Source organism: Danio rerio, chromosome 12 (assembly GCF_049306965.1).
Source record: "Danio rerio strain Tuebingen ecotype United States chromosome 12, GRCz12tu, whole genome shotgun sequence".
In the NCBI taxonomy this organism is placed as follows: domain Eukaryota; kingdom Metazoa; phylum Chordata; class Actinopteri; order Cypriniformes; family Danionidae; genus Danio; species Danio rerio.
Window position 1 is genome coordinate 18395785 of NC_133187.1, and position 16222 is coordinate 18412006.

The following is a 16222-nucleotide window of genomic DNA, read 5'->3' on the forward strand; positions in this document are numbered from 1 at the left end:
CGCATATCTGCCATAGCTACCATCTGATTAAACGGATCACTCCCAGTACCCGAAGCTTGGATGGAGCGCTTGGAGGAGCGAGAGGTCCGCGAGCCCGTGGGCGGAGGATTGTCTCTCGCTGAAGCCCTCAGATCTGCCCCGCTGCAGAGCAGGAGGCAACTGGGGTGGCTCGCTCTCTTACGAAAGCTAACCGCGATCTCAACTGCGCAACGGTCATGGCATCGCAGTGACGACATGAACCGCCCCCGAGCACCACATTAACATGCTGGACCCCCAAACATGTAATGCAGTGATCGTGTCCATCATCCGGAGCCAGGAAACCCCCGCAGCCAGAAACGCACAGTCGGAGCGCCATCCTGAAAAGGACGTGCTGCACGACTGTGGTGCTCTTTCAGGATTCGCAACAATACGCACCGCTCTTGGAGGACCGGACCCAAAGGGACGCCAGGCAAGGGAGATACCCAGCTCGACCATCTGCCGCTGCGTGGACTCGCTCTGGACCGGGATGCAATCGTTCTCTCGAAATGGCTGTAGATCAGCAGGAGGAACCCTCATAAGCTCGATCAGAAAAGGCTCTGAAGCGAAAAGGATAGCGTCTGCTGGCGCCAGGTGAGCTTATATACTCAGTTGATTGCTTATGCCGCTCACCTGCGCAGGCTTGCGCTGCCAATTCATTCTTAATTGGCCCGTTCAATACTCTTTCAGACGAATAGCTTCTGAACCGAACCTCCCAATACAAGGATTTTAACAGTCAAATCCACTTATAGTGCTGGAGTTCCCCCCGAAGGGGAACATCCACATCCTATGGTATTTATGGATGCCACTTACAAAGCCATAACATCATATGGTTATGCATTTTATGCGCTTCTTTTGACAAACAGTATTGGAAGAGCTGTACCATTTGCCTACTTTATTATCAGTCAAGAGTCAGCTGACATACCAGCCATCTGCTTGGAAAAACTTGCAATACACAACCCTGGATTTCTTCCAAGGTAACAACGTATAAACGTATAACCTTGTAAATTTTGCAAGCAGAGTAAGCAGACGCTTGCTGGTGTACTTTTGGTGTAGTTTTATATACAAATGCAACTATTGAGTAATGAAGACAACAAATCGTTTACACCAATACTGATTTTGTAAACACTAGCCTTCATATTGCATGCTTCTGTTACTAAATCGCTTGTTTCCTCATCATTTAGATCAATAATGATTGACCGTGACCTTAAGGAACTCAATGCTATTAGAAAAAGTTTTTCCAAAAGTGAAGGTTCTTCTTTGCTGGTTTCATGTACTTCAGGTATGACTGAACTTCTTTATTCAAAATTTTACAAAAAGATGTGAAAGATTTAAATCACAGATCTTTTAAAACATTCATCATGACAACCGTTTGGCAATTTAAATGTTTTGTTTTTTTTGAGTAGGCTGTGCATAGATGGATAGTTAAAAAAGATGGAGGGAACTTGCCTGTTGAGCAAAGAAATACTGTAATTCAAGCAATGGCATCAATGAAATCGTGCTTAACGGTAATATTTTTTTCAAATACTCATCATATAGCATAATTATTTTTCAGAAGTAAAAATCTGTCTCCATTATTGAAACCTAAAATATAAACTGTATACAGTGGATTTTCCTTAGATTGGTCAGGTTTTTGTTTTCTGTTTAATGTTGCTGTACACCTTGAATGTTATTGTGCTTTTTAATACATTGTTTTTTTAAAGAAATGTTTCCATAACAGTTTGGATTACTTGCAGTGTTGTGAACTATCCCTTTAAATGTGTAAATGTAAGTAGCCATAACTTAACAGTGATTTTTTTTTCAGTTTTGTTTGTGGTTTTTAACTGGAAGAGGAGTTTAACAATGTATCAGCGACAAAATGCAAAGAGCTGAATACATTATTAGGTAGTTCACATGTATCAACTTACCTCAAGAATCAGTGGATTTGTTTAGGAGAATTGTGGTCCAATTTTGGTCGGACATTCTATCATCATAACAGTGAAACCAACAATAAGGCAGAGAGGTGAACTATTACAATGATAATTGTATGCTCTAAAATTTCATTATGGTATATTATTAATATAACATGATTATCATGACAAAATTGTACAAAATATGTTGTAAGTTCTTTATCTTTTGTACAGGTTTTTCCTTACAGTGAAGTACCAATTTTTGAAGGGGAAAATGAATAGCAGAATTGATCGGCTTCTTTGCTTGCTTTGTGGTGATGTTCAGAAATATTACAGGTAAATTTTAAGATCACCATATTACTGTTGATATGCCAAATTGTAATTACCAGGTACAGAAATCATGTCTATGTTGTGGTACTCTGATTGTATGTAACATAAACCACCTCTGGCAATTACAAGTTACCTACAATTAACAAACTAATCTTTATTGTAGTACCTGTTATTGTCAGTTTTCATGATCAAAAGAAAGTACATGATTTTTAATGTCATTTGACTTTTTACCTTATTTTATCATTTAGTTACCTGGATGATCTGACAGAAACTGGACGAATCAACAGATCTAACAGCGAAGACACCATTATTGCTGCTCAGTCTGTGGTTGCAAAAGGCCTGGATACAAAAATAGATATGTCTAAAGATGGAGTATGTTTGGTACCACCAGATACAAGCACACAGTTTCACACTGTTGATTTGGTGATGCACACATGCAACTGCAAAAGATTCCAACGAGGATCTATGTGCAAACACTTAATTTTTTCAAAGACAATTGCAGAGAAACAAGGACTTGTGATTCAAGACCTTAGGACTGATGCAGCAAGAAAGATTGTTGACAGTCAATCCTACTTCACAGACAGTGAAAACCTTACTGTCTGTCACTTTGATGGGAGTGTAGGAGTAGTAAGTCATAAAGGGACAAGATTTTGCACATGCATTGCAAATAGTCATGGGGAGCTGTGTGTATGTACATTAGTTCACAGCATTCTTTACAAATCTTGTCAGAGCGATTCTTTTGATTTACAATGCTTACAGTCCTGTGAAAGAAAAAAGGCTACACTGCAGGACATGCTCACAGATCTTCACAAGTGGAGCCAGTCAGCACAATTTCAAGAGACTCAGGAAGTGTACAATTTAGTACAGAGGGCACACAAATTGATTTTTTCCCAGTTTAGCAAAGTTTCAAGGAAAAGAAAAATTGCTGCTCTCCATGGTTATAGAAAAATGGTCAAAAAAGCAAAAGATAGAGTCAGTGTTAATTACATAGTCAAAAAGAAAAAAAACAAGGTTCACTCTGTAAGTAGGGAATGTTTGATCTTATTAAAACAATCACATTTCTCTAAAGTTATATTTTTGCTCTTCTTCAAATAGTGGCAAATCACAAAATGGCACTGTAGTGATGCAGAAATCGAACAAATTACAATGCTTTAACATGTTTTTAATGTGTGTCTATTGTAGCGAGCCATGTAATACCACGTCGCCCTGGGCACAAATCCACACCAGCTGGATCTCTCATCAACCTCGGATCGCTCACAGCTGGACCTCATCAGCCAGGGAGAGATATAAGCCAGCCCCACACAGAAGGAAGTGAGCTTCATTTCAGATGACTCCCTGCGCTAACGCTTGTCTCTCTCTGTCTCTCCCACAGCCGAATCCAGCTCGTGACCGATCCAACACCATCCCTCTCACCAGTCTTCACCTTCTCCCCGGAGCACCTGAGCACGCACCTCTAAGAAGAGCACTCATTCACCCCTTTATCACTTGTAAATAAAAGCACCCTCCGGGGCATTGTTTGTAACTTCATCTACGGTGTTTGTGTTTTCCCTCTGCCTCGCTACAACTGGTGGAGAATGCGGGCATTGCAGAGGGAAAAATTCAGAAGAAACACTCACCATTAAGTAGAAAATAACCGCTGAATTTTTCTCTGTGTTTATCACTTACAGGCATCCGCTCTCTCTCTCTCTCCCACGCTTCCTCTTACTCGGCTGTCAACATCCCGTCGCCATGTCGGTGGAAGAGGTACTGCTCCACCTAGCGGAGATCTCCAGGAAACAGAATTCCATCTCTGAGCAGCTTACAGCCAGACAGGATCGACTGGAACAGCAGCTCCGCCAGGCGGCCAGACACCATCCGACTCCCGAAGTGAGTGCGCATCATCATCTCACTAAACTCAGCGACCTGGATGATATTGACGCTTATTTACATACCTTTGAGGTTATTGCCGAGAGAGAAGGCTGGCCAAAAGAAAACTGGGCGAGAATGTTGGCTCCGTTTCTCACAGGAGAAGCGCAACGAGCATATTTTTCACTAGAGACACCTAAAAATGAAGATTACAAAGCGTTAAAAAAGGAAATATTAGCCAGAATGGGGCTATCCACAATCAGCGCAGCCCAACAGTTTTCCCAGTGGTCTTACGACGAGAAACAACCAGTGAGAACTCAAGCAGCTCAACTTTCTCGCCTGGGAAGGCTATGGTTATTGGGAGGAGATCCCTCGGCGGTCCAGGTCGCTGAGAAGGTGATCATCGAGAAGATGATGCGTGCGTTACCCCGACGTTTGCGAACACTCACCAGCATGCGAAATCCTGAGTCACTGGCCACCCTGGTGGAGGCGATCGAGCTGGCGGAAGCTCACATCGCCCGAGATAATGGGGAGAGAGCGGCTCTGCCACCCCGGAGGGTAAGTGCACCTTGGCGACCGGTGGAGGGCACAGCGCGACCAGGCGGCAGACCAGCGGTCCCCAGCCCGATGGACGAGCCGATGCCCACCGAGCCGACGACGCACTCGACCCCGGCCTGGACAGCAGGGTGCGCGGTACACCGCAATATCCCTCCCGAAGCTCCCACCCATAAAGTCCAGCTAGAGGGTAAAACACAAACGGCCACCTTGGACACAGGAAGCGCCATCACTCTGGTTCACCCGAAGACTTTGAAATACCGCCAGGAAAGTAAAAGTCTTATTCCAATCACGTGTGTACACGGTGATACCCGCCACGTACCCGCCCGAAGAGTGACCATCGCGGCGAAACCAGGCAGCTGGCGCATCGAAGTCGGGGTTGTTCCAGATCTTCCTGTGCCCCTCCTACTGGGCAGAGACTGGCCGGGGTTCGATGAACTTCTCACTCACCACCACGCTCTATCGGCTCGTTCAAAGAAGAAGAACAAGTCACGGGCTCATCGGGACCGCAAACCAGCGCTGATGACCACCGAGAGCGACAGAGGGGGTGAGTCATCAATTTCTGCTAATTTATACTTCGATCTGTTTCAACAGATAACCGCAGGAGGCGATTTTGGCAGAGCACAGAGGGAAGATGAAACGCTCAAACACTGCTGGCCGCAAGTACGGATCATTGAAGGTAATGAGCGACTTCCCAGCCCTCACCCCCTCCCACATTTTATTGTGGAAAATGGTCTGCTGTACTGTGTCGCAGAGAGGCGGGGGGAAAAGAAGACACTATTGGTCGTCCCGAGGACCAAGAGGGAGACGGTCTTAGAACTGGCACATACCCACCCGATGGCTGGACATCTGGGAGCGGCCAACACGGTGAAAAGGATCTGCGACCGTTTCCATTGGCCGGGGCTAGACGGGGAAGTAAAGAGGTATTGCCAGGCATGTGACATCTGCCAGAGAACGTCTCCCCAACGACCACCCCCCAGCCCTCTAATACCACTACCCATCATCGATGTGCCCTTCACCCGAATTGGTATGGACTTGGTAGGGCCTTTGCCGAAGTCGGCCCGGGGACATGAGCACATCCTTGTTATCCTCGATTATGCCACCAGATACCCTGAAGCGATTCCCCTGAGGAAAGCCACATCATCGGCCATCGCGAAGGAGCTGTTTCTGCTATGCAGTCGAGTGGGAATCCCAACGGAGATACTGACCGACCAGGGCACCCCCTTCATGTCCCGGTTGATGGCAGACCTCTGTCACCTACTCAAGGTAAAACAGCTAAAAACCTCTGTATATCATCCACAGACGGACGGCCTTGTCGAGCGCTTTAACAAGACTCTGAAGCAGATGCTCCGACGGGTGGTGGCAGAGGACGGGCGCGACTGGGACCTCATGATCCCGTACGTGTTATTCGGTATCAGGGAAGTCCCCCAGGCCTCCACAGGATTTACCCCCTTCGAACTGCTGTTTGGCCGCCAACCCCGAGGCCTATTGGATGTGGCTCGTCAAGCCTGGGAACAGGAACCAGCCCCCCAGCGGTCGGTGATTGAACACGTACGGGACATGAGAGAACGCATCGACAAAATCATGCCCATCGTCAAACAACACCTGACCGAAGCCCAGCGCGCCCAGCAGAGATTGTATAACCGGCCCGCCCAACCCAGAGAGTTCCACCCAGGGGACAAGGTGATGATACTCATACCTACCACAACGTCGAAGTTCCTCGCATCCTGGAAGGGACCATACACCGTGGTAGAAAGGGTAGGGCCGGTAAATTATCGAGTCCGTCAGCCGGGACGAAGACGGGAAGAACAACTCTACCACATAAATCTTATGAAGAAGTGGGTTGCAGCTCCAGGTCATCTTGTCGCCTTCGCTGAAGAAACTCTTCCCGTTGTCCACATTGGTGAGCAACTCTCACCAAATCAGAATGCGGAGCTGCAAGCCTTGGTTGGTCAGTTCAAGGATGTGTTCTCGGAGAATCCATCATCCAACACAACATTATCACTCCTCCTGGCACCATCGTCCGGCAAAGGCCTTATCGAGTTCCAGAGGCTCGCAGGCTGGCTATCGACGAGGAGATCCAGAAGATGAGAAGGTTAGGCATCATCGAACCATCCCGTAGCCCGTGGTCCAGCCCAATAGTGATGGTCCCCAAACCCGATGGCACCCTCCGTTTCTGCAACGACTTCAGGAAACTCAATGAGATCTCCAAGTTCGACGGATACCCCATGCCTCGGGTGGACGAGCTGCTGGATAGGCTGGGTGGAGCCCGATTTATCTCCACCATCGACCTCACCAAAGGCTACTGGCAGTTACCACTCAGTGAAGACGCCAAGGAGAAAACCGCCTTCTCCACACCCGGTGGGCACTGGCAATACCGGGTTCTTCCCTTCGGGCTCCACGGGGCCCCAGCCACATTCCAAAGAATGATGGACATCCTGCTGAGGCCCCACCAGCCATATGCAGCAGCCTACCTGGACGACCTCATCGTCCACTCAGAGTCATGGGAAGAACACCTATCCCGGTTACGGAGGGTGCTCTTAGATCTTCGACGGGCTGGGCTCACAGCTAATCCCAAGAAATGCCACCTGGGTCTAGCCGAAGCCAGATACCTCGGGTTCCACATTGGACGAGGTCTCATACAGCCACAGCAAAACAAGGTCAAGGCACTACAGGAAACTCCACAACCCACCACAAAGACCCAGGTACGTGCATTTCTGGGGTTAGCGGGCTACTATAGATGTTTCATACCTAACTTCTCATCCATAGCCAGCCCTTTGACAGACCTGACCAGAAAGGGGCAGCCGGAGAGGATAAGATGGACCAAGGAAGCCGACGATGCGTTCCGAGCCCTAAAGAAGTCCCTCACGTCCTCACCGGTACTGCACGCACCTGACTTCGGCTGCCCCTTCATTCTACAGACGGATGCTTCCGACTCGGGCCTGGGCGCGGTCCTCTCCCAGGTCCACGGCGATGAAGAACATCCCATAATGTACGTGAGTCGGAAGCTGACCCCCGCAGAGACCCGCTACGCAACGGTGGAGAAGGAGGCCCTGGCGATCAAGTGGGCAATCCTGGAGCTAAGGTACTATCTCCTTGGCAGGAAATTCACTCTGGTGACCGACCACGCCCCGCTACAATGGATGGCGACAGCGAAGAACAACAACGCTCGGGTCACCAGGTGGTTCCTGTCGCTCCAGGATTTCAACTTCGACGTACAACATCGAGCCGGGGCCTCCCACGGAAACGCAGACGGACTCTCACGGCTCTGGTCAGGATGGGCAGGTCTGTCGAAACATTCTACCCCCCCTCTCAATACACTGCTCTTCCTTCGCAGGACACCCAGGACCAGGACGACGCTAAGGGGGGGGGAATGTAGCGAGCCATGTAATACCACGTCGCCCTGGGCACAAATCCACACCAGCTGGATCTCTCATCAACCTCGGATCGCTCACAGCTGGACCTCATCAGCCAGGGAGAGATATAAGCCAGCCCCACACAGAAGGAAGTGAGCTTCATTTCAGATGACTCCCTGCGCTAACGCTTGTCTCTCTCTGTCTCTCCCACAGCCGAATCCAGCTCGTGACCGATCCAACACCATCCCTCTCACCAGTCTTCACCTTCTCCCCGGAGCACCTGAGCACGCACCTCTAAGAAGAGCACTCATTCACCCCTTTATCACTTGTAAATAAAAGCACCCTCCGGGGCATTGTTTGTAACTTCATCTACGGTGTTTGTGTTTTCCCTCTGCCTCGCTACACTATGTATATCTTGTCATTTTTGTTATATGGGTGAGCTGGCGCATCAATGAGCTAATAATCAAATCGATAAATATGATAAAGGGGCTGTATTCAAAATGTACAATTAACAAAATGGAAACATGTATTTTTCTACCAGATACTAACACTAATTAATTGTATTGTTCTTTCTGTAACATCTTTGGAATACTGTTAGTGAAATCAAATGTTTACTTTGAATTACATTTGTAAATAAAAAAATAGGAAAACGCAACAATAAAGTGTGATCTTGCAACAGTCTTACTGAAATGTTAATTGCTATGTAAAATTATATACACACACACACACACACACACACACACACACACACACACACACATATATATATATATATATATATATATATATATTAATGTTACGCATTCAAAAAAACATTGTTAACAAAATCTACTACTTGTGTATTACATTTTATTGACTAGAAAGGTTTCAAGCATTCAGGAAAGTAAACAAATCAAACTGAAACTTTAAACTGTAGTGTCTTTATTTTTCCATATTCTACTGAACAGTGTACATCAAAAAAAAAAAAAAAAAACAGGAGGCAAGCCTTACACATCTGTGTTTTTTGTTTTCAGTGCTTTCATTTTCTCCTTAAGACATGAGTCAATTAATGAAATAGTGCCCTTTATAACAGCAGGTCCAAGACCATGTGTTGCCAGGTTAAATGTCTCCCAGTGAGCCTCTAAATCATTCTCCACAGCTTTTAATGTCTTCCTGAAATTAAAAACAACAAAAAAACTTTACATTCCTGCTTCAACTGATCACTCAATCATTCAGTTAATGTCAAGTGTAGAAGTAAATTATATTACATGCAGTCTTCTGTTCTGGCCAAGGCTGCATGGACATTCCCTTCTTCCGGCAAGGCTTGAGCCACTCTTTTCTGGGGGATGGTCTTGGCTGCTAGGTACATTAGATCATCAGCTAGATCACTGCATTCATCTAAAATGTATTAAATATGCAACAAATTAATTTGTAATTTCCAACATATAAACAAAGTAAAAGTTAAGCAGGTACACTCACTGCCTATTTAACAAATTATTTATACTTGGATAACCATACAACTATCCAATAATGTGGAAGCAGCAAAAAAAAAAAAAAATTTAATACATTATTAATAATTTTGATAATGATTTATTAAAGCCACTTAAAAACATGCTGTTGGGGAATTAAGCATTTCTGGACAACACCTGGGAATTACAATTGCAACAATTTTGCATTTAGTATAGTTTTATTATAATAAAAATTTCTATGATTCAAAGTAATAAAAAGTTATTAGAATTTTATTTCAAGTACTCTACTCCTGCCCTTCTACACACCTTCACATAGTTTGGAGCACTGCGAAGTGAGTTTTGTTCGTGTTGAGGGCATCACATCTAGCTCTGCCAACCTCTCAGCAATTTTCCTTTTTTGTCCTTTGGCTTTCCTTAGATAGGCCACTACTGTATTTGCAGAGTAACTTTCTGGTGGAGAGCACCTCCTTTGTAGCTCTTCTGATGTAACCAGGTATCTGAATTAACAATTATGAGCGTTATAAAGCTTCAAATATCTTACAAATACAAAATATAGACAGGGTTCCCACACTTCTTGAAAGTACTTAAATTTTAAGGCCTGGAAAGTACTCAAAAAGCAGTTTTTTGAAAGTGCTTGAATTTATTTGTAAATTAAATTTTATAGGTTTATTTAGAAAATTGTACTGTGCTGCTGTTAAAAACAGAACTAAAACATTATAAACTGTTTTAAACCAAACAATGCATATTTTATCAACATTTTAGAAATGACATTTGAATCTTTCCAGTATTGATTTAATAAATTTGACTAAAGTTCTTTGAACATGACATCAACACACAACATCATTAATCTGACATTGCAATGTAAATAGTAAGTGTAACTGAAATGTTAAATACAGAAAGGACTTTAATGGCGCTACATATACTGGGGAGATTAAAAAAGGTGTTTGATTCAAAATTATTGGTGCTTTAAGTCTTTAAATCTGCTGTTTATGAAAGAGGGGGAAACCTGTATATATTTATTATTTAATACCATTCTGTGTACAGAATAAGATGATGTATAACATAATCTTCAGTATTTTATTATCCAATTCAATATTACTTTTACCTCTTTGCTTGATGAAAGTCTGAAACTTTTAGGACACTTTCTACCAGGAATCCCCTCACTGGAAGTTTGGGGAAAGTCATATATTAACAGTTAACATAATATGATTTACTATGTTTATTGAATGAGACATGAATGAGTTGTACTGTCCTTAGACCTATTTAGAGCATTATAATATGTTTTTCTTCATTTTCCTAGCCCTTATCTCTACTTAAAATTGTACCTGAATGATCTTGCTTGTGTTCTCCCTCAATTACAATGGAATTTTGGTTACTTGTTCCTAAACTGTCTTTTCCCTCAGTTCTGCTCTTTCTCCGTTGTTGGTTGTTTTCTCCTGAATTGCCTTGTCCCTCAAATCCATCACCTTTCCTTTCTCCTGAATTGTCTTGTGCCTCAAATCCATCACTGTTTCTTTCATCTGAGCTCACTTGTGCCTCAAATCCATCACCGTTTCTTTCTCCTGAATTGTCTTGTGCCTCAAATACATCACTGTTTTTTTCATCTGAGCTCCCTTGTGCCTCAAATCCATCACCGTTTCTTTTTCCTGAGCTGTCTTGTGCCTCAAATCCATTACCGGTACTTTCTCCTGAGCTGTCTTGTGCCTCAAATCCATTACCGGTACTTTCTCCTGAGCTGTCTTGTCCCTTAGTTTCAGTGTGGATTTCGTTACTTTCTCCTGAGCTGTCTTCTCACAGAATGCATATATTTAAAAACAATATGAACATTGGCATACTATTATAAAACTTAACTAATAGCATCTCAGATTGTAAGATGTAATATTAGAGGATTTATAAGCATAAGAACGTACCTTTGCAAAAATAACACTTTGCATCTTCTTGATTGTCAGGTATGCACTTTTTATGGATATTTGCTAAACAAACTGAAGATTTTTCCTAGAAAATAAATTTCATCACAAAATTGTAAGGTCAATATTGTCCAGTGTCTGAGGATAATTTAAAATTGTATTTATTTTAGTCTCCAATCAATCAGCCGTTTCAACCCGGATTAATAACTCTAAACACTACAGAAATAAAACTAGAGAATCATCTGTTAAGAATATAATGGTTCTTAATTTTTTTGTGTAGTTTCAATTGACTTAATTTGAATTGTAATCACTTGCCTTGCTCTTCCTAGATAAAGTCTTGTGACAGATCCCACAAAAACCTGACCTATCTGAAACAGAAAACAGCAAATATGAAACTCAATCAATATATGTAAAACACATGTGTGTAGAACTTACCAAGTGAGCTGAAGAGAAGCAACCCTAGTCGCTCCCTCTCTTGCTGTACAGGTGAGCATGCAAGATACCCCTTTGCACCTCCTAGAAAGGCTTCAGCAAACTGAATGTTTTTCAAAAAGAATGATAAATTTAATTTTACAGCAGCAAAATTACAAATAAAAAACAATGTCATATGAATACAGGATCATTAGTAATTACAATATGGCAAGATTCTAAAACTTTTTAACTATTTTAATAATATTATTATTATTAATAATAATAACACTACAATATAAATAACTTTACCACAGCTGTGGAAACACCACAGGAAATACTGTCATTTTGAAGAGCATGGCACTTCTTGATCATTTTCCAAGGCCCTTGGAAACCTTTTGATGCAGCAAATGTGCTACAACATAGTTTGAAATGGTTTAAATGTGTAATTTAGATGTGTAATACAAAGTTTATTTTCTTTTTATGTATTTATAAACTTGGTACCTCCAGTTTTCAGCTAATTTACTGTACTGGTCATCCTGTTCCCCAAGTGAATTGAGGTACAAAATAGTTTGATCCACCAGACTGCAGTGCTAGAACAAATATTTTTTATAAAATCATTTGAAAAACTAACATTTTTTGCCATACATATTTCTCTGGGAACCTTCGCTTGACATGTTAAAAATATGCACATTAGTAAATACCAAACATGTTTTCTAACAGACTGACTTACAAAAAATGTCCAGTGATTGCCATCCTCCAAATAGGGACCAACAATCTCATTGATATTTTCAAAGATGTTCCTCTAAAAAGAACAGAAACATTATGTATATCATGCGTTTAGTGTGAGCAAATGAACAACTATTGTGAGACTACTTGTGTTACCTTTCATACTTTCATACCTTGGTAAAATAACGGCTCCTTGCTCTTGCTTCACCTTCTAAGATCTGAGGTAAGGTGTGAATATTAATTGCCACAACACCTGGTTGTGTCTAAATGAATATAAATATATAAATTATAATTTAAACAAATGCATATAAAAATGTGCACTTATAGACAACCATCCACTTAGACTACACTTAACCATTTGTTGAAGAGACAAAACATTTGCAACTCTTTAAAATACTATATTATGCATTTGATTGCCACTAAAGAGACATTTTCCATCTACACTTGAACCTCTAACTCTTGGCTATTCTTTTTTTATTCTTTATTTATTCACTTTCCTTTGGGTTAGTCCCTGATTTATCATAACAGAATGAACCGCCAACTACTCTGGCATATGTTACACCCAAACACTCTCTCCTTCACACACACATCAGTCAATTTAGTTTATTCAATTCATCTACATGTATACCACGTCTTTGAACTATGGGGAAAACCAGAGAAAATTTAATGCTTACACAGGGAGAACATGCAAACTCCACACCGAAATGCCACCTGTCCCAGCTGGGCTTTGAACCAGTTATCTTCTTGCTGTGAGGTGACAGTGCAAAACACTGAGCAACCATGCAATATTTAAAAACATGAGCGTCAAGATGGCGCAGTGGGTAGCACAATTGCCTCAAAGCAAGTAGGTCGCTGATTTAAGCCCCGGTTGGGTCAGTTGGCATTTCAGTGTGAAATTTGCATGTTTTCCCAGTGTTTGCGTGGGTTTCCTCCAGGTGCACCTATTTTCCCCACAGTCCAAAGACATGTGCAAGGTGAATCAAAGGAGCTAAACTGGGGTGTGTTTGCCAAAACCATCGTTAGCCAACTAAGGTCGCAAATTCCGTCGTTACAAACATAGCTTGTTGATTTGCCGTTTTCCAAATCTCGCTCCAACGAACATTTGCAAATTGCGTCTTGAAACTTGAGTACTTGCAACCACACCTTTGGAGCTGTAGTTTAAAACATAGTTCCTGGCTGTGTTCTATGGCCACTTATCCCCCCTATGCCCTATTCATTTAGAACATTTCTAATATAAAAGCATTAAGGTCATCTCTCTTAGGTGTAATTTGATTTCTAACTATTTTTATAGTTCAGTTTCAGCGATCTTCATGTGTAAAATCGTGCTCGCTTCGCAGTGCACTTTGAAAACATGTCATTTTGAACACAGCCTCATGGCGAAAGCTATTGGTGACTATTATTTAAAAGAGGAATTTATATTACGTCTTCAAAGCTTGTGAAAACAAAAAGCATATGCTAATTATTTTAACTTATAGTGGGTTATTTATTAAGTATCTGTACTGTATATGACATGGGCCTGCTGGTTAGAACTTTCTGCAGTGGCTTACATGTGTTAAATTGTGAAAGTACACTTTTAAAAAAAATAAAAAATAAATAAACAATATCCTACTTAATAATAATCATCATTAATATTATTAAAGTATGATTTTTTAAAAAATTTTAATGAATAATAAATATTACATTACATTTTATAATTATTAGCCACATTTTATATGATTTATATGATATTAGAATAGTGTTAGCTTTTGTATGTGATTTTATGTTTTAGAATAGAATATGTAATGTTTAACTTCTCAATAATATTAGTAAAGCAAACATAAGCCCTATGTGCCATTTACAATTATTTCAATTAATATGGAAAGCGAGTGCATGTTTTTACCAAAACTAATATTGGATTTTATTTTTAATGAGTGTGTGAGTAAAACAATATAATTTTCACAAAGAAGTTATGGGTTCTTCTTTAAATAAGTAGTTACTCCACCCAGTTTAGAGCATTATTATGGGCGTTTTACGTTATAACTAACGTGGTTCAAGCGATGGATCTGTGACAGAGAAACTGTGTTTTGGGAAACACTAGTCACTACATGGTTCTTTTCCCAAATGATGCATCGAACTATGATAGTTCAGCCACGAGTTACGACATTGTTTGGGAAATGCACCCCTGGCTGTATTTTATGTGTGAATGTAAGTGTATGGGTGTCTCCCAGTGTTAGTGTAGGAGACATTTGGCAACTTTGCTCATTGTTCCACTAGGTGGTGCTCTTTAAACAGGCTTTATAAGTGGGAACGAACATTCAGGTAACAGGTGTTGCTAGACGGAAGGGAGCACATACAGTTTTGACCACACACTTTCAAACACACACACTTTCACACACACACCCACAAACAAACGCTCACGCGCATTCACACAGAGAGCCACACACATTCATTCATGCTTTAGCATGACGGTTTGTTTTGTTTGTAAGTCACGATATGTGGCAGTGTTTGACTTCTACGAACGGAAACTTACCTGGAAGGAAATTTGTGAACTATTGGAGTTTGCAACTGCAGTAAACGTAAACATCTTCGGAAACAAGTAAGACTGTTCATTTCATTTACACTACATCAGCCAGAGGACAGTGTGCGTCAGCTGGGTGCCTGTCTAACAACATCTCAGGGACTTCAAGCAATAGGCTTAGCCTCTACAGTTAGGTTGCGGCTGGAAGGGCATCCGCTGTGTAAAACATATACTGTACAAGTTGGTGGTTCATTCCGCTGTGGCGACCCATGTTTAATAAGGGGATTAAGCATAAAAGAAAATAGATTAATAAAAAAACATTATAATATTTTTTTCCAAATTATATGATAAAACTCCTTTTGGTATGTTACAAAAAAAGTGTTACACAAAGTAGGCTACTGAAAGAAGACATTTAAAAGTAGTTAGTAATCTATTACCATGGTAAACAGATGGAATAATGCATCCATGATCTGTGAAGGAAGGCATAACAAACAGACAAAAACAATTAGCTAAAAGCACTAAGATATCAAAAATAAAAGTGAAAGTAGCATTAACAAAAAATACATAACTTGATATCCAGATAAAACAAATTAAAGGTTATTTGCATACACCCCTGGAAAAAAAGCTAAGACAAGATAACTTAACTCATCAGAAACTTTTTTTTTGGTCTACAAGGGACTGAAAGTTTTCTATGTGAAGCAGATATGGTCCAACTCTTCCAATGTTAACATGGCTTTCATGCAGCCCTCTGGACTTTATAATCTGTAAGACTGTATGGATACATTGACAACATGTTATGTTATCAGTGTGAAGAACACATTATTGTACTGAATTTACTCATTTTTACTCATAATATACATTGGATGGAATTTAAATAGATTAACAAAAAAGTAATTGTCAAGCTTGCCATTCATTTTTCTCCTTAGGCAGGATTGGCAGACAGCAATCCAAATTAAATCTACACCAAAAAATATCATTAGTTAGTACAAACATTCAATGTCACCTTCACTTAAAATGACAATGCTCTTTATATTGATGGCTGCTCCTATAAGCATGTTTGAACCAACAGACCTGTGACAATTCTACAATGAGCTACAATGAACAATCCTGCATAAAGTCAAATTGTTAACAGTCAAATTAAGCAAATTTATTATACTGACCAAGTGGCCTGAAAAATGTGAGTAATGTTACATGTATGTTAAGTAATTATACTGTTTAATGTTACTTCTGCAGCATAGTTCAC

General features: G+C 41.4%; 2 protein-coding genes across 3 annotated transcripts; one reads left to right on the plus strand and one right to left on the minus strand.

Moving 5' to 3' along the window:
• The first annotated feature begins 771 nt into the window (after window positions 1-771).
• Window positions 772-8358, plus strand: LOC141376720 (uncharacterized). The gene is made up of 5 exons (XM_073917936.1): window positions 772-1523; window positions 1820-2017; window positions 2139-2240; window positions 2483-5181; window positions 8204-8358. Exons 4-5 carry the CDS (start codon window positions 3963-3965, stop codon window positions 8218-8220), a joined length of 1236 nt encoding a protein of 411 aa, XP_073774037.1. The 5' UTR covers window positions 772-1523; window positions 1820-2017; window positions 2139-2240; window positions 2483-3962; the 3' UTR covers window positions 8221-8358.
• Window positions 8359-8824: 466 nt separating this feature from the next.
• LOC141376773 (uncharacterized) lies at window positions 8825-15980 on the minus strand. 2 transcript variants are annotated; one of them, XM_073918331.1, is made up of 14 exons: window positions 15887-15980; window positions 15417-15749; window positions 12656-12745; window positions 12487-12558; window positions 12258-12346; window positions 12066-12168; window positions 11781-11880; window positions 11661-11713; window positions 11349-11433; window positions 10764-11225; window positions 10544-10601; window positions 9745-9935; window positions 9238-9367; window positions 8825-9142 (listed from the first exon to the last, which is right to left on the minus strand). In XM_073918331.1, exons 2-14 carry the CDS (start codon window positions 15444-15446, stop codon window positions 8977-8979), a joined length of 1629 nt encoding a protein of 542 aa, XP_073774432.1. In that variant the 5' UTR covers window positions 15447-15749; window positions 15887-15980; the 3' UTR covers window positions 8825-8976. The 2 variants fall into 2 exon arrangements, with proteins under 2 accessions (XP_073774432.1, XP_073774433.1); XM_073918332.1 differs by lacking the exons at window positions 12066-12168; window positions 12258-12346.
• Between the last annotated feature and the right edge of the window lie 242 nt (window positions 15981-16222).